This window comes from Eleutherodactylus coqui, chromosome 5, assembly GCF_035609145.1.
Source record: "Eleutherodactylus coqui strain aEleCoq1 chromosome 5, aEleCoq1.hap1, whole genome shotgun sequence".
Lineage (NCBI taxonomy): Eukaryota > Metazoa > Chordata > Amphibia > Anura > Eleutherodactylidae > Eleutherodactylus > Eleutherodactylus coqui.
In genome coordinates this window covers 246,942,437-246,961,384 of record NC_089841.1, presented here as the reverse complement: position 1 = coordinate 246,961,384, position 18,948 = coordinate 246,942,437, and the positions used below count along the sequence as shown (strand labels likewise).

Below are 18,948 nucleotides of genomic sequence, written 5' to 3'. Positions count from 1 at the left end.
CTCCAGTACCCTCTTGTACAGCCTCTTTCTTGGATACAAGATGTGATATGGGCTGGCATGGAGGCTCTAGTACCCTGTTATACTGCCTTAAGCTTGGATACAAGATGTGATACGGGTAGACATGGAGGCTCTAGTACCCTGTTGTACCACCTCTAGCTTGGATACAAGATGTGATATGGGTGGGCATGGAGGCTCTAGTACTCTGTTGTACCGCCTCTAGCTAGCTCAGATACAAGATGTGATACGGGAGAGTATGGAGGAATACAGGTTCCATATACTATCCTGCGTCAAATGATTCTACATTTGCTGTAACTGAGTTTCTAGATCATGCAAACTCGTAGGCTGTCGAAGTTAATGTCCAGATGCTCCCATACATGTTCTATTGGTGATAAATCTGGTGACCTGGTAGCCACGGAAGTGTGACAATGCTGTAGAGGCTTCCTGTGACCCCCTTGTGTGTGCAGCTAAGTATTATCCTGCTGGAAAATGCCTCTTGGAAACGGCCATGAGTGGAACACATGTGGCTGCAGTATGTTCTGGACATATCACTGAGCTGTCATTGTCCCTCGTACCACTACTAGGGGTGACCGACTGTCATTTGCAATGGCCCCCCAGACCATCACACCAGTAGTGGGGGCAATGTGCAGCTCCACAGCAAAAGCAAGATTAATGCGCCCACCCCGATGTCTCCAGACAAAAACACAGACAAACTAAACCTGGATTTGTCATTGAAGACAACCCGGTTCCACTCCATAGCAGTCCAGTTTCAGTCATTTACAACACCACTGCAAATGGAGGTGATGGTGGGTGGGTGTCAAAGGCAGTTCATGTAATGGGCACTGTCACAGTAGCGGGGCGAGGGCGAGGAAGGAAAGGCTCTTAGATTGTGGGATGACTGGTACCCAACTTTCCAGACTCCTGAAAAGCGACCATGAGCCACAGCCCCAACTCTACAGCAATCCACCTGGCCCTGCACTTATTAACAATTTGTCCCTCACTGGACAAGGGGAGAGAGGGGAAGGGACGATACCTATCGATCCTGCCTCTGGTCCTCAGACACTCTGCAGTATTGTAAGCTGGCAGTTGTTAGAATACAGGCTGAGTTGTATTTAGCTTCCCCACACTTCTGCACGCATGCGAAGCCAAAGCTCAAATCACCACCTGATCCGTTCTAACGCACTCCAGAGCTCTACAATATGCATACAAAACGCTGCCACCACCAACTTCGTTACAGTAAATTGGAACCCGATCTATGACTTATGAATACAATCTTCGGAGAATATGATTTCGTGTTAACACGGATGAGGCTCACTAATTAATTTAACGTTTAATTCTCAAAGAAGAGAGCACTGCTTATTTACAGAAAAATACAAAAATGATGTTACAAGATAATCGGCAAGAGACGTACATATTAGAGATGAGGGAGCGTACTCGGAAAAGCACTATTCGCTCGAGTAATTTGCTTTATCCGAGTATCGCTGTGCTCGTCCCTGAAGATTCGGGTGCCGGCACGGAGCGGGGAGCTGCAGGGGAGAGCGGGGAGGAACGGAGGTAAGATCTTTCTCTCCCTCTCTCCCGCCCGCTCTCCCCTGCTCCCCGCTGCGACTCACCTGTCAGCCGCAGCAGCACCCGAATCTTCAGGGACGAGCACAGCGATACTAGGATAAAGCACATTACTCGAGCGAGTAGTGCTTTTCCGAGTACGCTCGCTCATCTCTAGTACATATGATATCACAGACAGTAAAATAACAGGGATTAAAAGAAGAGTGTTACCATTCTGTGGCGTGGAGTCTCGCCAGAACTGTGGACCAGACCTCACGTATAGTGACCTCCAAGGGGCTGACGGCCTAACAATTGTAGGTCCAAAATGTCATACATCATCACAGGCACCATGAGATCAAATGTTCTTTAGCCAAGTGCCTGGAAATGGTTCCAACAGACAAAGGGGCCTGTAACGATGGCGCCACCTGTCTCTGGATGGTGGACAACAAAACAGTTGGAGCTGCTTGTGCTTGTTGGACAATCAGATGATCCTCCCTACTGGTGGTCTGTAGGGGGCGTCCTGAGCCCGGTCACCTTGTGTGCGTGTTCTCACACACACACTGGTCCCAACACATCATAACAGTGTGGTCGGAACAGCCGGTGGGGGACAATTCGTCAATATGACCATCCAGCTTCTCACATCCCAATAATGCGCCCCTCTCAGACTCTGGTAACGGGGCGAAATCTTTTTTCTGCATCATAGAGGCATCTAGTGGTCAACAAGCTCCACACCAGCAGAAGAAAAGGTCACTACACACAAGGAGCCTCCGAGAGCCTTTTTATAGGCCAAGGGTGGCAAGACTGCACATTTAAATCACACCACAACTCTAATCATTTGCATATCTGCCTGAGATGTAACTGCATGCCGAATTCTGCAGCAAAACATCAACTCCTTCTAGGGGGGCGATTATTTTTGACAAAGAATGTATTTGAACATTTTGGAATGATAGCCCTAGGTTTGATTGCAGCCATGTTGGTCATCAATGTTCATCACATTTCCTTTATTTCTGTGTGCAGATATTGATGAGTGTGAAGTGCCTGAAGCCTGCAGTATTAACGGTCTGTGTAAGAATATCCCTGGTAGTTTTGAATGTTCCTGTAAAGAAGGCTACAAGATAGAGAAGAGCAAAAAAACTTATAACAGCAAAGGTCTTAATTTTACTTGTCAAGGTAAGAAAATAATAAAACGACTCTAGACAAACGGATACATCTTATATAGGCGTATTATTGTTGTTGATAATAATAAGAATAATAAAAAAGGCATTTTATATCCTATTATAAATGAAGTTGTTTAGTCATATTACAAAGTAATTTTTAATTTATAAGATTTTAAATTCCCCAAATTCAGCCTGAAATGTAAATAATGGACATCTTTATTCTTGTCATCATAGCTATGTGAAGAATCATGCTCGGCTCAGTCTGTAAGCTCTATAGCAGTGGTCCCCAACCAGTCACTCGGGAGCCACATGTAGCTCACAGCCCCATGCTGCTGGTTCTCCATACTGGTCCTGTGTTCTAACCATACGCACTGACAATTTACTGTATAGTATTACAGACTTGTCCTAACCACCCATATCAATCTGTATGGTATAATACCAGTAGCATATTTTGCGCAGCAAATGTTTGCAAATTCACGATTTCTTGTTTCTCCACATTTAATATGTCTCTTCTCCATTGTTTAATTTAACTTCGTATGACTCCTAGAGGTCTTATATAACATCATGGGGAACATAGATGTTGACAAAAATAGTTATAAAAAAAAACTGAATAAAATAAAAAAATATATATAAAAAGAAAATGACCCACCACCGGCACCAACCTAAACCCTCGCCATATAATCCATTCCTGTGCTTTATCTTAGCGTAAATATTCTAATTCTAAAAATAAACTATAAATGTAAAAAAAAAATCTGTTTTCATATTCGCTTTTTCCACCTAATGAAAAAAAAAGTCAGTGAAACAATATATATAAAAAATAGCCCAATGTGTTACAGAAATAAAAACATGACGCAAAAATAATTTTGGTAGCTGAAGAACAAAACTAGGGTAGTAAAACCACCACAAGGGTAAAATCCCTAAAAAGTGTCTGGTCCTTTAGGACTGAAACACCCTGGTCCTTAAGGGGTTAACATGGCTCACAGGGGGTTAAGATGGCTCACAGTGGTCACTCAGAGTTGGATATGGCTGACAAGGTCGGGAACCTCTGCTCTATAGACATGAATTAATAGTACAGCCACTTGTCTATTCAGTCTGTGGTTGGATGCAGCCATGGAGAAAGTATTCCACTTGGAGGATGGGGGGTTCCAAGAGGGAGGATTCTCACCTAGTATATATTTATGGCGTATTCTGTGGATATGGAGATGCCTCTTTAGTGATCAGAACAATAATAGTTATGTCTTATGATACTAGAAAAAGATGAATCTGACCAATAGAAGTCTTGTTCTTTGTCATTTTTTGGTATTTCATAGTGAATGCTATAATTGTAGCCTTTAATTTACTATTATGCAAGAAAAATTGTATGTTGGAAATACAAATGCATGATTTTTCCCCAAATAATCAAGCTTTTTCATGAGAACCATTAAAATAATTGAAAATATTTTTTCGTGTACATCCCTTTCCTTCCAAGCATCTCAATTGCCAAAATTAGATGTAAAAATCTGGAAACTCATTGTATCTTGGCTGGGTTTCCATTACCAGCTTAAGGGTTTTTTTACACAAGCATTTTTACATGGCTAATGCAGCCGTGATAAAAAATCGCAACCATCAAAAGCATTAGATTCCAATGCGTTCATTCAGATGGTTGAAGATAGGACATCAGTGGCTGAATACGCCGGCCAATGTTTATACACAGTAAGAAAAGATAGATCTTGCCCTATCTTACAGCCATGATCAGCTGGCGGCTCTCATAGGCTTCTATGGTAGCTGCTGGCAAAGTGAGGGAGTTTGGCAGCGGCTAGCGCTGCTAAAACATGTCAGCTGGCTCTATTTAACTAATAAAAGCCATGCTGAGCATTTCTCCTGACTGAAGGAATTCCAGGCTGCGGTATATATAATAATAATAATCTTTATTTGTATAGCGCCAACATATTCCGCAGCGCTTACATAGACAGGGGGAATACAGAAAGAGAAAAGTACATAAATTACAGAACCACGGTTACATAGTAATCAGTTGATGGAAACAGTAGGGGTGAGGGTCCTGTTACAACGAGCTTACATACTACAGATAATGGGGGGATACAGAAGGTAAAGTGGGTGGAGATGTGCACGGTATGGGGAGGTGGAGAGTGAGGGATGCTATACAGATAGACAATGGTCAGACATTTGGCCGTGTGAGGGCAGAATCGATATGACTGCAGGAGCAGCTTATGATGGCTAGCAGGGATTGCAGTCAGTAGGTCAGGGAGCATGTTATCAGGCGGAGTACAGAGGGGTTTGTTTAGGGAATGCGGTATGCCTCCCTGAAGAGGTGCATTTTTAGAGCACGCCTGAAGTTCTGCGAGTCCTGGATTGCCCGGGTAGCCTTTGGTAGTGCGTTCCAGAGGAGCGGTGCTGCTCTGTAAAAGTCTTGTATATAAGTTGCGCCCAACTGTGTGAATGGATGAGAAAACACAAATTTTAGCTGCAACTTGATCGTGGCTTTTTCTCATTTATGTGTGAATAAGGCCTTAGGGCTCCCACCCACTGGCAATATTTTCTCCACTGTGATGCGATTCTAAAGTTAAAGTCTCGCATCGCAGTGCGAGAAAAAAATCGGCATCACGCCGACATATCGCCAGTCTTTTCAATGGGACCAGCTGCAGTAGTGCTAGCCCCATTGAAAAGAGATGGAGAATGCCGGGGACTTCTGCCACATCTGTGGCAGAAGTCCCCGTCATTCTATTCCATTGCTTTCAATGGGATCGGCACTGCTGCCGTTCCCATTAAAAGCACTGCTTTCTGCAAGCCATGCGGAATGATTATCGGGGAAGGGCTTGAAATATAAGCCCTTCCCCGATAATCTGCCAAAAGGGTGAAAAAAACCCCCATACTCACCTCTCCTGCGCTCAGCCACATCCTCCTGGCTCCCTGGCACTGCTATGAAGCTCTTTCAGCAGTCAGGGATTTAAAAATCCCGCCTCCTGAATGGGCTGTGCAGATTGGCTGAGGGCTCAGCCAATAGCAGCTACTGCTTAGCTACTGGCTGAGCGCTCAGCCAATCACACATAGCCCTTAGCTATTCATTCATGAATAGCTATATCTTAGAGGACACGGCTGAGCGCAGGAGAGGTGAGTATGATTTTAATTTTTTTTTTTTCACACTTATTGATGATTATCGGGGAAGGGCTTATATTTCAAGCCCTTCCCCGATAATCATTCTGTGGGGCTTGGCTGAAACCAGTGCCGATCCCATTGAAAGCAATAGAATAGAATGCCGCGGACTTCTGCCACAGCTGTGACAGCTGTGGCAGAGGATTCCTTCATCCCCGCGGTCCTCGCGGGGATGAAGGAAACTCCTGCCACAGCTGTCACAGCTGTGGCAGAAGTCCACAGCATTCTCCCTATGCTTTCAATGGGGCTAGCGCTGCTGTCGCTGGCCCCATGGAAACAACTTGCGATATGCCGGTTCTATACCGGCCTCTTTCTTGCGCTACGATGCAAGATTTTTCTCGTGCTCTCGCAGCGCAAGAAAGAAAATATCGCCAGTGGATGGGAGCCCTAAGTCTGAGAGTAACAGCAATATTTAAAGTTAACAGAATTTTTTTGGCAAACTGAAACAAAATGTCTACCAATTTATCGTGTGTTATCCTATTGGTGATGTTCAGTATTTATTTGGCCAGTAGTTGCCCTGTGTGAAGGTACCTGGCAGGTTACAATGGTCTGTTTCTATGCTAAGGAGAGTAGATAGTAGTAGATGATCACAAGAATTAGAATAATTGGGAAACATTGAGGTCATGTGATGGTTGCAGTAATCAGCTTATTACTTGTGACCCCAAACTTCTGTGGAGCCCTAGGATTACTCCTACTTTGGAATCAATACCTAATTAATTATCACAGAAAAATGATCCCCCCAAAAAATATTCAAACTGGCTGAGAGAGCGGCATAAGTGCTGAGAGAGCGGCATAAATACTGAGAGAGCGGCATCAGTACTGAGAGAGCGGCATAAGTGCTGAGAGAGCGGCATAAGTACTGAGAGAGCGGCATAAGTGCTGAGAGAGTGGCATCAGTACTGAGAGAGCGGCATAAGTGCTGAGAGAGCGGCATAAGTGCTGAGAGAGCGGCATAAGTACTGAGAGAGCGGCATAAATACTGAGAGAGCGGCATCAGTACTGAGAGAGCGGCATAAGTACTGAGAGAGCGGCATAAGTGCTGAGAGAGCGGCATAAGTACTGAGAGAGCGGCATAAATACTGAGAGAGCGGCATCAGTACTGAGAGAGCGGCATAAGTACTGAGAGAGCGGCATAAGTACTGAGAGAGCAGCATAAGTACACTATATTGCCAATCCAATTTAAAGGTCAACGAGTTTCTCAGCACATTAAGAACATCACACAAAAAGTACTGTTCTATAAAGGTCCTCTTGCAAGTATCTACCTGGTGAAATCTATGTGCTGCAATGACTTACATACTTCTATTTCATTGTCCAGCTGTTGACTGCGGCGATCCTCCAGCTCTTGCTAACACTGAAATGGTTCTGTCTGGAGCCACAACGTTGGCTAACCAAGTGACTTACTCGTGTGTTTCTGGTTTCCTTGGACATGGCCACAGCACCTCTACCTGCAGTACTAATGGAGTGTGGGAAGGCGCCACTTTAGTTTGCACAGGTAATATTTACTATTTACATCTTGATGACAATTTTTAGGTTAAAAAAAGACATATTACACAGGCAAAGCAATCTAAACGAGCTGTTCTCTTTAATCCCTGCCAAACCTTCCTAACCTTTAATGACTGGCCTATTTTAGACCCTAATGGCTCACCAATTTTTTTCTTTTTTTTGACGCAAGAGTCATAATAACTTTTTTATTTTTCTGTTCACATAGCTGTATTGGGACAATATATATTTTTTATGTTTATGAGGCCATTGTTAGTTTTACGATTCTCCGCGGTCAGCCTATCTGTCAGATAGGCTTGACCCCGGAGATCCGTCTGCTGGCTCCTGCTCCTGGGCAGCGGCTCCCGTCGCAGCATAACGCAACCCCCGTGGACAGGGTGCCTTCTTCTTTTAGTTATTTAAACGCTTTCATTTTGCTGTTTATTGGCCCCTTTACATCTTTATTGAGCCACATTTTTAAAAAAAATTCTATTTATTGTCTGTACTGTTATTTTTGAGGACATTGTCCAAGTAAGTAAGTTTAAAAGCATCTCTGAGCTGAACGAACTTTGCCTTCCTAAAGTTTAGTATTTTTGTAGCTCCCTTTTGAAACACAAGTAGAAATGTATTATATTATGGTCACTATTTCCCAGATGCCCCCTGATCTGCACCCCTGTTTTTGTGTCACTTCTGTTGGTTAGTAGTACATCTAAGATGGCCGTCCCTCTAGTTCAAGCTCCTGGGCAGCGGCTCCCGTCGCAGCATAACGCAACCCCCGTGTACAGGGGGCCTTACACAATTTTTTTTTCCTGAGTGCTTCTTCACTGCCTTCTTCTTTTAGTTATTTAAATGTTTTCATTTTGCTGTTTATTGGCCCCATTGGCACACTACAATCGCATCTTGGAGGGGCCAATCTGTAAACCACTTTTGCTATGACCACAGCATCTAAGGGGTTAAACGGGTAGGATTGGAGTTAGCTCCGATCCTGGCAGGACTAGAAGGAGTCTAGCTGTGATCATACAACTAATCTCTTGCTATATCCTGCAACCTGTGCTGAGCATCCAATGCAGTGCACAAGATAAGCCATGAAGGTCTGATAGATGTGGTCCCACCTCTATGACCCGCAGCTACCTCTGGTTCTTTTCTCCACTGCCCCCAGCTTCACTGAATGCCCTGGCCAGGGGTTGTAGGGACATACAGAAACAGCCAAGCAGGCTTTGCTACGCTGTTTCTGCAGCTCCCATTGACTTCTATGAGAATCATAAAAACAGCATAGTGAAGGCCATTCAGCTGTTTCCATAAGTCCAAAACACCTCTGGCCTCTGCATTCAGCAAGGCAAGGGGTGGTGGGACCATAGCTAATGGTCAACTTTTTCATATGTATGGGAAAGTTTGGACTAACTCCAATGGCAGGGATTAAGGCCTGTTAGATGGGTCTGGCAGATGCATATTCACCAGTTACCATTGAATTAAACACACATTATGAAGTCTGCATGTTAGAATAAGCAGAAATTACTGTGTATGGCTGCTTAATTCTAAATCCTGCTTTACCTTTATGCATTTTTATGCTCCCTGTCTATTTTTGTCTTTCCAGCTATAGACTGCGGACCACCAAAGGCCATTCCAAACACTGTAGTCCACACATGTAACAGCACTATGTTCGGGAGCCGTGTGACATTCATATGTGCTAAAGGGTTTGTTGCAGTAAATGGTTATAATTCATCTGTATGCAGCGATGCAGGACGCTGGGAAGGGGCGGATCTTGACTGTAGAGGTAAGATTGACAAGATTACCAGGTTGGAAGGTCTTAACATGATCTTTACCACATTATTAAAGTGGTAGTAGAATAATAAAATGCCATGCTGTGTTAAGGCACACTGTCTAGCTAAGAGAGGAACTTATGGTACGTCCACACAGGACGTGTCATTTGCAGCAGAAAATGGACAACAAATCCGCTGCAAAATCTGCATGGAACATATGCAAATTTGCTGTGGATTTTGGTGCATATTCGCCATGGATTTCACCCCCAAATGAATGGAGTATGGAACTAATGGGACTGATGTGGCCCCTACTTATACCAACAGTTACCATCCAAGTCACATGACCGATTCACTTCCATGGAGGCAGTTGATCGTATTGTTTCAGATGTAGAGAAGGTTGATGCTAGAATCACTGAAATGTGTGAAAAGTTTATACAAAGCGGTTATCCCTCTAAATTACTGGTGAGACATAAGTGTAAAATTGTTCTCTAATGCTACTTTGGGACGGGTTGATATTCCATCTAGGATTCCATTTATGTCAAGATTTTCAGAATTTAGTAAAAATATTATTATTATTATTAGAGAAAATTGGAGCTTGCAAAAGGTTGCTCCCAAGTTGCTGAATTTCATCATCTGCCCATGATGGCCTATAAATGAGGTTTTAATCAGTGGAAGAAATTAGTTAAGGCAGATATTTCCTACAGTTCAGGGTTAGTTTTATTCTCTGTGGCAATAAGTCTTTCGGTGTCCACTTTTGCTGCTTTTATCTGCTTCTTAGGCCCCCCACCACGGGCGTGATTTCGCCAGCGGTAAATCTACGGTGAATCACGCCGTCTAAAGCTTTCCATAGCGTTGCTATGGAAAGCGCCAGCCCCGTGTCCACGAGCAGAGAATCATTGCGATTCTCCGCTCTCGGCCGGCAATTCGCAGCATGCTGCGAATTGCTACGATTCTCCGCGGTCAGCCTATCTGTCAGATAGGCTTGACCCCGGAGATCTGTCTGCTGACTCTTGCTCCCGGGCGGCGGCTCCTGCCGCGGCATAGCGCAACGCCCGTGGACAGGGGGCCTTCTTCTTTTAGTTATTTAAACACTTTCATTTTGCTGTTTATTGGCCCCTTTACATCTTTATTGAGCCACATTTTTAAAAAAAATTCTATTTATTGTCTGTACTGTTATTTTTGAGGACATTGTCCAAGTAAGTAAGTTTAAAAGCATCTCTGAGCTGAACGAACTTTGCCTTCCTAAAGTTTAGTATTTTTGTAGCTCCCTTTTGAAACACAAGTAGAAATGTATTATATTATGGTCACTATTTCCCAGATGCCCCCTGATCTGCACCCCTGTTTTTGTGTCACTTCTGTTGGTTAGTATTACAGCTAAGATGGCCGTCCCTCTAGTTAAGTCCTGAAAAAATTGGATAAGTTAATTAGCTTTAGTTTTTGACAGCAACCTGTTACCTTTCTGAGATCCGCAGGTTTCGGCTTCCCAGTTTATATCCAGATAGTTATCCTATAATAATTACCTCATTGTGATTTGCTGCTTCATCTATTTACCGTAGTAATATATTTTTGGTGGCTTCTGTTATATTTGGTGGTCTATAGAAAACCCCTATGAGGATGTAATTGTTGTTTTTACCTCCATGTATACCCGTAGAGACTCCACAGGTTCAGCTCCCTCACATATATCTTCCCCTAGTGTGGGCTTTAAACAGGATATTACGTAAAGACAACCCCCCCCCCCCCATCCTTTCTGGTTTTTATGATCCCTTCTGAACAGACTGTAACCCTGTAAGTTCACCGCCCAGGTACAGCTTTCATTCAGCCAGGTCTCCGTTATTCCCACTATGTCATAGTTTTCCTCAGAAATTATTACTTCTAGTTCATCTACTTTATTAGTCAGACTTCTAGCATTAGTCACCATACAGTTTAGAAGGTGTGGGTTATTTTTTACTTTAAGTATATCCCTACTAACTGTTCTGCCAGTTCTAACTATACTAACCTCTCCCACCTCTCTGCTCTCATTTCCATTACTTAGTCCCAGGTCACTGTCTACACTGTCTTTTCCCCAGTCCCTAATTTAAACACACCTAATAATAATAATAATCTTTATTTATATAGGGGCCAACACATTGGGAGGAACCGAAACAAAACCATGGTTACATGTAGTAACCAGTTGATGGAAACAGTAGGGGTGAGGGGCCTGCTCCAAAGAGCTTACATATTACAAATAATGGGGTGATACAGAAGGTAAAGGGTCTGGAGATGTGCACAGTATGGCGAAGTGGAGAGCGTGGGATGCTATACACATAGACAATGGTCAAATTGAGCCATATAGTGACCGGACCGGTATGACTGCAGGGGGCAGTCCTCCAAACTTCTAGCCATCTTCTTCTTCAGCACAGTTGCACCCTCCCTATTGAGATGCAGTCCATCCCTACAGTAGAATGTGTAGCCAACAGCAAAGTTGGCTAGCTGCCTGACCATCCTGCTCTCCGATACTACCATCCAACCTCACATCTACCCTAGTGAGTGCCTGCTCAGTGAGCAGTAAACTCCCTGCCATGTTGCCAATGGATCTCAGAGTTGCAAGCCGAGAATTTAGATCCAGGATCTGAGCTTCCAAATACGCTCCCATTTCATACAGCAGTATGCACCTTCAGATGGGCGTTCAAGGACTGCACAAGATTTACACTAGATGGCATTGTCAATCATTAAGCACATTCTAAATGGGGATCCTATAGTTAGATTAGGTAGAAGTAATATGTACACAAATTCAAATAGATAAGCAGTAAATAAATACAAGAGACTCTACACAAGTCCCTCAATCCAAAGTCACTAATCCAAAATCACACACTTAAGACACAGCACACTTTAGCAGACAGCACACTTAGAATACAGTACACTCACTCAGCTCGCACGCTCACTTATTTTTGCCTTATACAGCACTTATCTGTAATACGTCTGCTCCTCCTCTGTTTGGAAAGGGGTGATATGACATCATCAGTTCAGTCGCCTGGAGAGTGGAAATTTCACTTTCTTTGTCTATTGTAACATCAACAGCCTTATGACGTTGCCATGCCTATGACATCCTCATGTACACTAGTGGGAATCCACGGGCCCATATCCATGACAACCGCTGCCAATGATGTCATCAAGGCAGTGATATTATGCCCTCTTAATGTCCTAAGTAATTGTGGTTTTTATTACAAAGCGTGATGCGACAATATGTATGCCAACGTCACAGACACTGACCAAGGGTCAATGGCATAATCCAAGGAATGATACACAGCACTCCCAAATAGAATTAAGATGTATCAAAATGTTGATATACCTTAAAGGGGTTGTCCCACGCCGAAACGTTTTTTTTTTTTTTCAATAGCCCCCCGTTCGGCGCGAGACAAACTCGATGCAGGGGTAAAAAAACAAACCGTCCAGTACTTACCCGAATCCCCGCGCTCCCGCGACTTCTTACTTACCTTAGTAAGATGGCCGCCGGGATCTTCACCCACGATGCACCGCGGGTCTTCTCCCATGGTGCACCGTGGGCTCTGTGCGCTCCATTGACGATTCCAGCCTCCTGATTGGCTGGAATCGGCACACGTGACGGGGCGGAGCTACAAGGAGCAGCTCTCCGGCACGAGCGGCCCCATTCGGAAGGGAGAAGACCGGACTGCGCAAGCGCGTCTAATCGGGCGATTAGACGCTGAAATTAGACGGCACCATGGAGACGGGGACGCTAGCAACGGAGCAGGTAAGTGAATAACCTCTATATGGCTCATAATTAATGCACAATGTACATTACAAAGTGCATTAATATGGCCATACAGAAGTGTATAACCCCACTTGCTTTCGCGGGACAACCCCTTTAATGCTATTTGGGAGTGCTGTGTATCATTACTTAGATCATTGTTATGACTTACAACATCATTCTTGCCTACTATTGAGTTGGTACACTTACAACAACTGAACTATCCATATATTAGATTGCTTAATTTTAATGTTTTCTTCTTAGTTGTTGATTGTGGGCCTCCACCCTCCATCAATTACACAAAACCTGATTTACTATGGAATACCACCTATGGAAGCACTATCAACTTCGAATGTTTGTCTGACTTTGTTATGGACAGTGGAAATAAAACTGCTACCTGTGATGAAAATGGAAAATGGGTAGGATATAGCATTGTTTGCAGAGGTAAGATCAATTTCTAAAAGTCATGTTATAAACAAAGATCACTTCACTATTGGAAAGCATCTAAATGATAGTTATAGTAGAAAAGACAATGGAAGAATGTGATGATAAATGCCTTAAAAATGCAGCCTAATCTATTTTGTATTTTCTCCTTTTTTTCTCCACAATTTACACTCGAATGCACTATGGAAAGTGAAAAATTAGAGCATATCTGGGATTTCCTCCATCTTCATTTGAGATCCAAATCTGTATGAATCTTCCTTTAGGCCTAATGTCCACGGGTAAATTCTGGCCCATGCGAATTCTCCATGCAGAATACCGCCGCGGATAGCTCCTTTCCCGCAGACATGAGGCAAGAAAATCCTCAACACTTGCCTGTCCAGACGCTGCGGATCTCCCCTACGTCACGGCCGGATCTTCTGCCGTCTCCATGCGCCGTGCACATTTTTAAATTGAAGTCCTGCTTTGCCGTGGTTCTGCGTCAGAACAAAAATTCAGCTGCAGGTGTGCCGTGGATACGGACGGCTTCCATAGGCTTCAATAGAAGCTGCGCAGATCCGCAGGAAAATGGAGCATGCGATATCTTTCCGTGCGTGCAACCCACACGCCAGGAAGAAATCCCATCCGCATCCTTTTAGCTGCCCTACTGATGCTAATGCATCCCTATGGGCACCAAGACGCATGGATCTGCCATGCAGGGGCAATGCGCCAATTTTATAAATAATATCCGCCAGTGGATATTGAGCCTTACCCGTGTTCACTACTCACCTACCTCACCTCCATCTCTTTTGTGTTAAAATAAATTGAGAGAATATCCTAATTTACTGCTTGTACCTTGAATCTTTGTTTATTCCCACACATTCTTAGTGAAAAAGAAAAGTGCCTCGGTAAACTGCATAGAAAGAATAGACCCTTTGAAGTTTCCAACTAATTTGGGTTTTAAGAGATTAAATGCAAGACGGAGCCTCAGGAAGTAAAGACAAAAGTAAGAACGTGATAAAGAGGAAAGGACTCATCCTGTGTAAACGGCCCAACCTCCTGGCAGGCCATCGCACCTGTGGTTCGGGATGGCATAGAAGTCCTGTGAACATGATACCTTATCAATAACACATCCCAGGGAGAACCCAATGGAGATGGCGCAAGAACTCTGGAGGACTCGGTCATAAAAGCAGAGAGATATGCAAAACAGAAATAAAATCCAGTGCTCAAGGTGTCGGTTTAGAAATCAATACTATGGTCTGTTTGATGAAACTGTGAAGCAGTAGTTATTCAGAAGGGCGGTCCAAAGATCGTCAGAAAGATCCCCTGGTATCCAAGAAGGCGAAACAATAAAACATGTTCTCCGGTAGCACTAGGCGCGATCCAAATGTGTGTAGAAAAAATAGAATATATACCGTATGATTCTCTCCTGGAAAACCCAAACATTCCTCCATAACTTCTTAATTTGTGTATGGTTCCCTATGAAAATTAATATGTATTTACTTTGTATGTTGTAAAACAAGGTCTGCCTAGACCAGTGTTTCCCAACTCCGGTCCTCAGGGACCGCTAACAGGTCATGTTTTCAGGATTCCCTCAGTATTGCACAGGTGATGTAATTATTGTCAGTGCCTCAGACATTGCCACAGGTGTTCTTACTATAGGAGATCCTGAATATATGACCTGTTGGGGTCCGTGAGGACTGGAGTTGGGAAACATTGGTATATATGCTGAAAATTGCTACCCCTGGCATCAAAGCACTTTAGTATGTTAGTCTATATACTGACATAGACATCTGCTAATGTGACATCTGTAATGGCAGCACCCTCCCTCGGTATTGCATCTTTGAGTTCATGAATTGTTTGTGGCTCATTGTTGTATACACGGCTGCATTCCAAATCTTCTGTGTATTTATGGACAGTCCATAAAAATTTGATGTTTTTTGATCCGCCTGCTAGCCCCGCCACCACACTTGGCTAAAGAGGGTACACTATGATAACCCCTCTAGCCCTGCTGCCACTCATGCCCTGCCCCTGCTCTCAGGGAAACCGACTAGCCCCGCCCCCTATCTCTCCAAATATGGGGAGATATGTCAGAGATCACATGTAGTCCCCCCTCTCTCCTCTCTATGGGGGATTCCTAGCCTGCATGGCGATCTTCCATTGATTTCAATAGGGACAGCGTTGCTGCTGCTGGCCCCATTGAAAACAATGGGCGATATCTAAGATTTTTCTCTGTGCTGTGAGGCTAGAGTGAAGACATTGCTAATGAGAATGAAACTATTGAAAATCATTGGTTCCATTATCATGTGTTTTCACTCCCTCTCGCATCGCAGGGAAGTCTTATAGCCAGTAGGTGGGAGCCCTGAAAGTGATGGAGTGTCACTTGTGCGACCAGCACTCCATTCAGTCTCCTCCTCACTTTGGGGGGTTCAGCAACACTGCAGTGAGGAGGACAGGGAACACAAGCACCCCCCATTCTTGGGATCTGTGGGGATCTCAGCAGTGAGATCCCTACCGATCAGCACGTTATCCCCTATCCTGTAGTTATCTTGTGGATAGGAGATAACTTCTGATCCTGGTACAACTGCTTTCACATGACCTATGTCCAATACTGTCCATGTGGCATGTCATAGCTTTTCTCAGCGACTCAGAGCTGCCTAGAACCTTAAAGATTAACCGCACTTTTAAAAACTTCTGACATGTCAAATGTTTTGATGAGTGGAGATGCTGAGACCCCCACTGATCACTGTAAAGAAGGAGCTGCAGCACTCACCCCATTGTTGGGCTCCCTCAGCTGTCATCATTGCTTGTCCTCTTCTCAGCAGCTGAAGACAAATGCATAGATGTCTAGAGATATGCGTCTATCTTCAGCTGTCAAGAAGAGCCAACAAGGAACGATGATGACCAAAAACACACAGCAGTGGGTTGAGCACTGCAGCTCCTTTTCTTTGTCAATCAACTGGGTTCCTCGCACCCACAGATCAAAGCTTTGGACATGTTGCGGTTACTCTTCAAGCTGTCTGTCTCATCCCCAATCTGCCAGATTCTTTTTTTAAAATGCTGATTAACCCCTTTAATTTTGGGGTCTTTTTGATTCAAGGACATTTTAATGCTGTGAAATGGGTGTGTGGTTTCTATAAAGGGGTGGAGCCTATAACCGTAAAAATGTTGGACTCTCCGTGATTTTTGGCAAACCTGTAAAGAAAAAATTAAAGAGGAGGTTATCAACCCTGATACACGGCCCTTTAGTAAACCGCACTAGAAGAAATCGGATGGTATCAGGTGTGGTAATCTTGGTGGCCACAGAGTTTTCTAAATTAATTGGTTACCATAATAATGTTCAATTTCCCTCGATGTGCGGCACGTTGCGCCATCCTGTTGATAGTAATCTTCTGTTAATTTGTCCTCTGTTAAGTGTTTCTTCACCAATTTGTGAATATAGGATTTTGTACACTTCGCCTTACGTATTCTGAAATACCCTTTGACATTGTTTAAATGAACTTGTTCACCAATAATCATGAACAATGAAGACATTGTTTAACTGAATACATGTATGTGCCACACTGCGTCAAATAGTCATATCTGGACGTGACGGGTACCGTCTACTTCATTGAGAAGTGTGATGGTTCACTAGACATAATCCTTGTCCTTGTCAATTTTCATAGGGTACCGTACAAGAATTAGTAAGTTTTTGAGAAATGGTTGGGTTTCCTAGTGAGAGACTCGCCCTATATAAACTCATATGTTTGATACAGAGAAGCACAGTTCATACAATAACCAAATAAAATCCTGGCTGGAAAAAGGATCCAACAATAAAAACGATGCCACGACATGATTAATGGTTTCCACTGTTCAGTTTGAAACAAAGGACAAAGACTAACCTGTGACTAATTAGAAATTAGACTGACTTGTCTCCACCTTGTCAGTGCTTACATAACTGTAATTAGCCTATGAATGGTGGCTTTGATGCTTAAATAGGGCAGTTTAATTCTCTGTTTCTTGTTCATAATGGCAAAGACAAGAGAGCTATCCAAGCAGACCACAAGTGCTATTATCACAAAGCACAAGAAGACTAAAGGGTACAAGATGCTGCAAAGACCCTGGCATCCTGGCGTCAACAGTTCAAAATGTTATCAAGAAGTCTGTTAGGCTGGGTTTACACGGAAAAATGTCGGGCAAACGATGCGCGATACTCGTCCCTGTGTGCCCTCGCTCCCGTGCTCCTGCACAGGAGCTAGGATCGCTGGCTCACAGCGGGGCAGCGGCAGGAGATTCCTCTCCTCTCGCTCCCCCGCCCCTCTCCATTGACATAACACAGCGGCTGTTCAGTACTGAACAGCTGCTATTTACACTGAACGATGAGCGATCAGCTGCATAAAAGATGGATGATGAGCCGATCGCTCAGTGTAAATAGCAACTGTTCAATATTGAACAACCGCTATGTTAAGTCAATGGAGATGGACAGGGGAGTGAGGAGAAGAAATCTCTTGCCGGCGCCCCGCTATGAGTCAGCGATACTAGCTCCTGTGCAGCAGCATGAGAGCGAGTACATGTGGGGACGAGTGTTGGGCATCGTTTGCCTTACTCTCGTCCCGTTTAAAAGGGCCCTTACTCATAAAACTGTCAAGAATCTTCCAGAAAAGAGGAAAATTGATGGGAACCTAAAAAAGTTGGTTTGTAATGTGGCAAAGATAATGTTCTATGGACAGATGAAACCAAAGTAGTGCTGTTTTACAATGCATATCAATATTATGTTTAAAGATGAAAAAATGAAGTCTGCAAGAAAAAGAACTACTACTAAAAAACGTGGCCAAAATTGCTACTTTTGCAGATTCTGCTTCACTCTTCTCCTTTTGGAGATCATCTAGTAGGTGCGAAGAGACTTAAAAGGCCATGCAATGCTCCTCTGGGAAATTTGGTATGTAAATTGGAGGTGTAAGAGTGCGTTGGCAGTGTCAGAAACTAGGAGAAACTGTACCCCTCCTGACCGACATTGTAAGCCTCACACCCAGAAGTCTACGGTACACTGATGAGGGGTTTTCTGAAACAGTTTGTTCTTAAACTATATTGTTTCCTTCTGGTTTTCTGTTGCTGGTTTGTATTTCCAGTCATGTTACAGGGCCTTTAAAAAGTTCAGACACAGACTTGTAGGAAAACTGCCTTCTAATAGGTGTCACTTCCCAGACATTGTAACATCTCCATTTGCATACCAGATTTCCCAGAGGAGCATTGCATGACCTTTTAAGTTTCCTCATCCTACTAGTTGGTCTCTGCAACTGTACCCATCCCAATTCTCTGGTCCTCTGCACATGCTCAGTTGAAATACTCAGACTGCGCTTTGGCTGCTAGTTGTGTTGTGTCCATATGTGTTGTTTTGTGTTGTATCCACCCTTGTATATAATACTCTACAGACACAGAAAGAGTGGTTTCTTATGGAGAAGAATTATGGAGAAATACTCCTCTCTACATGTTCAGGACTTAGCCATATGTGCTTACCAGGGCTCATGGTTGTAGTACAGCTTCATTTGATTGTTGCAGTGGTAGGCCTTTAATATAGTCCATGCGTCCTCCACTGTACTTCTCTATGCCTTCTATTTAATATATGTCATAATCCATTTAATGTCCTTTGTGTGGAACTTTCTTAACTCAAAACACTGTTCCTTTACAGCTCTGAAGAGAGGCGTAACTAAAGGCT

General features: G+C 43.7%; 1 protein-coding gene across 1 annotated transcript in view; it reads left to right on the top strand.

Moving 5' to 3' along the window:
• The window catches only part of SUSD1 (sushi domain containing 1), a 133,574-nt gene that overhangs the window by 47,129 nt on the left and 67,497 nt on the right, over positions 1–18,948 (top strand). Inside the window, exons 6-9 of the mRNA XM_066604430.1 lie at positions 2,560–2,712; positions 7,165–7,341; positions 8,923–9,102; positions 13,098–13,277. Of these exons, the coding sequence (XP_066460527.1) occupies positions 2,560–2,712; positions 7,165–7,341; positions 8,923–9,102; positions 13,098–13,277 (690 nt within the window). The remainder of the gene's footprint in view (positions 1–2,559; positions 2,713–7,164; positions 7,342–8,922; positions 9,103–13,097; positions 13,278–18,948) is intronic.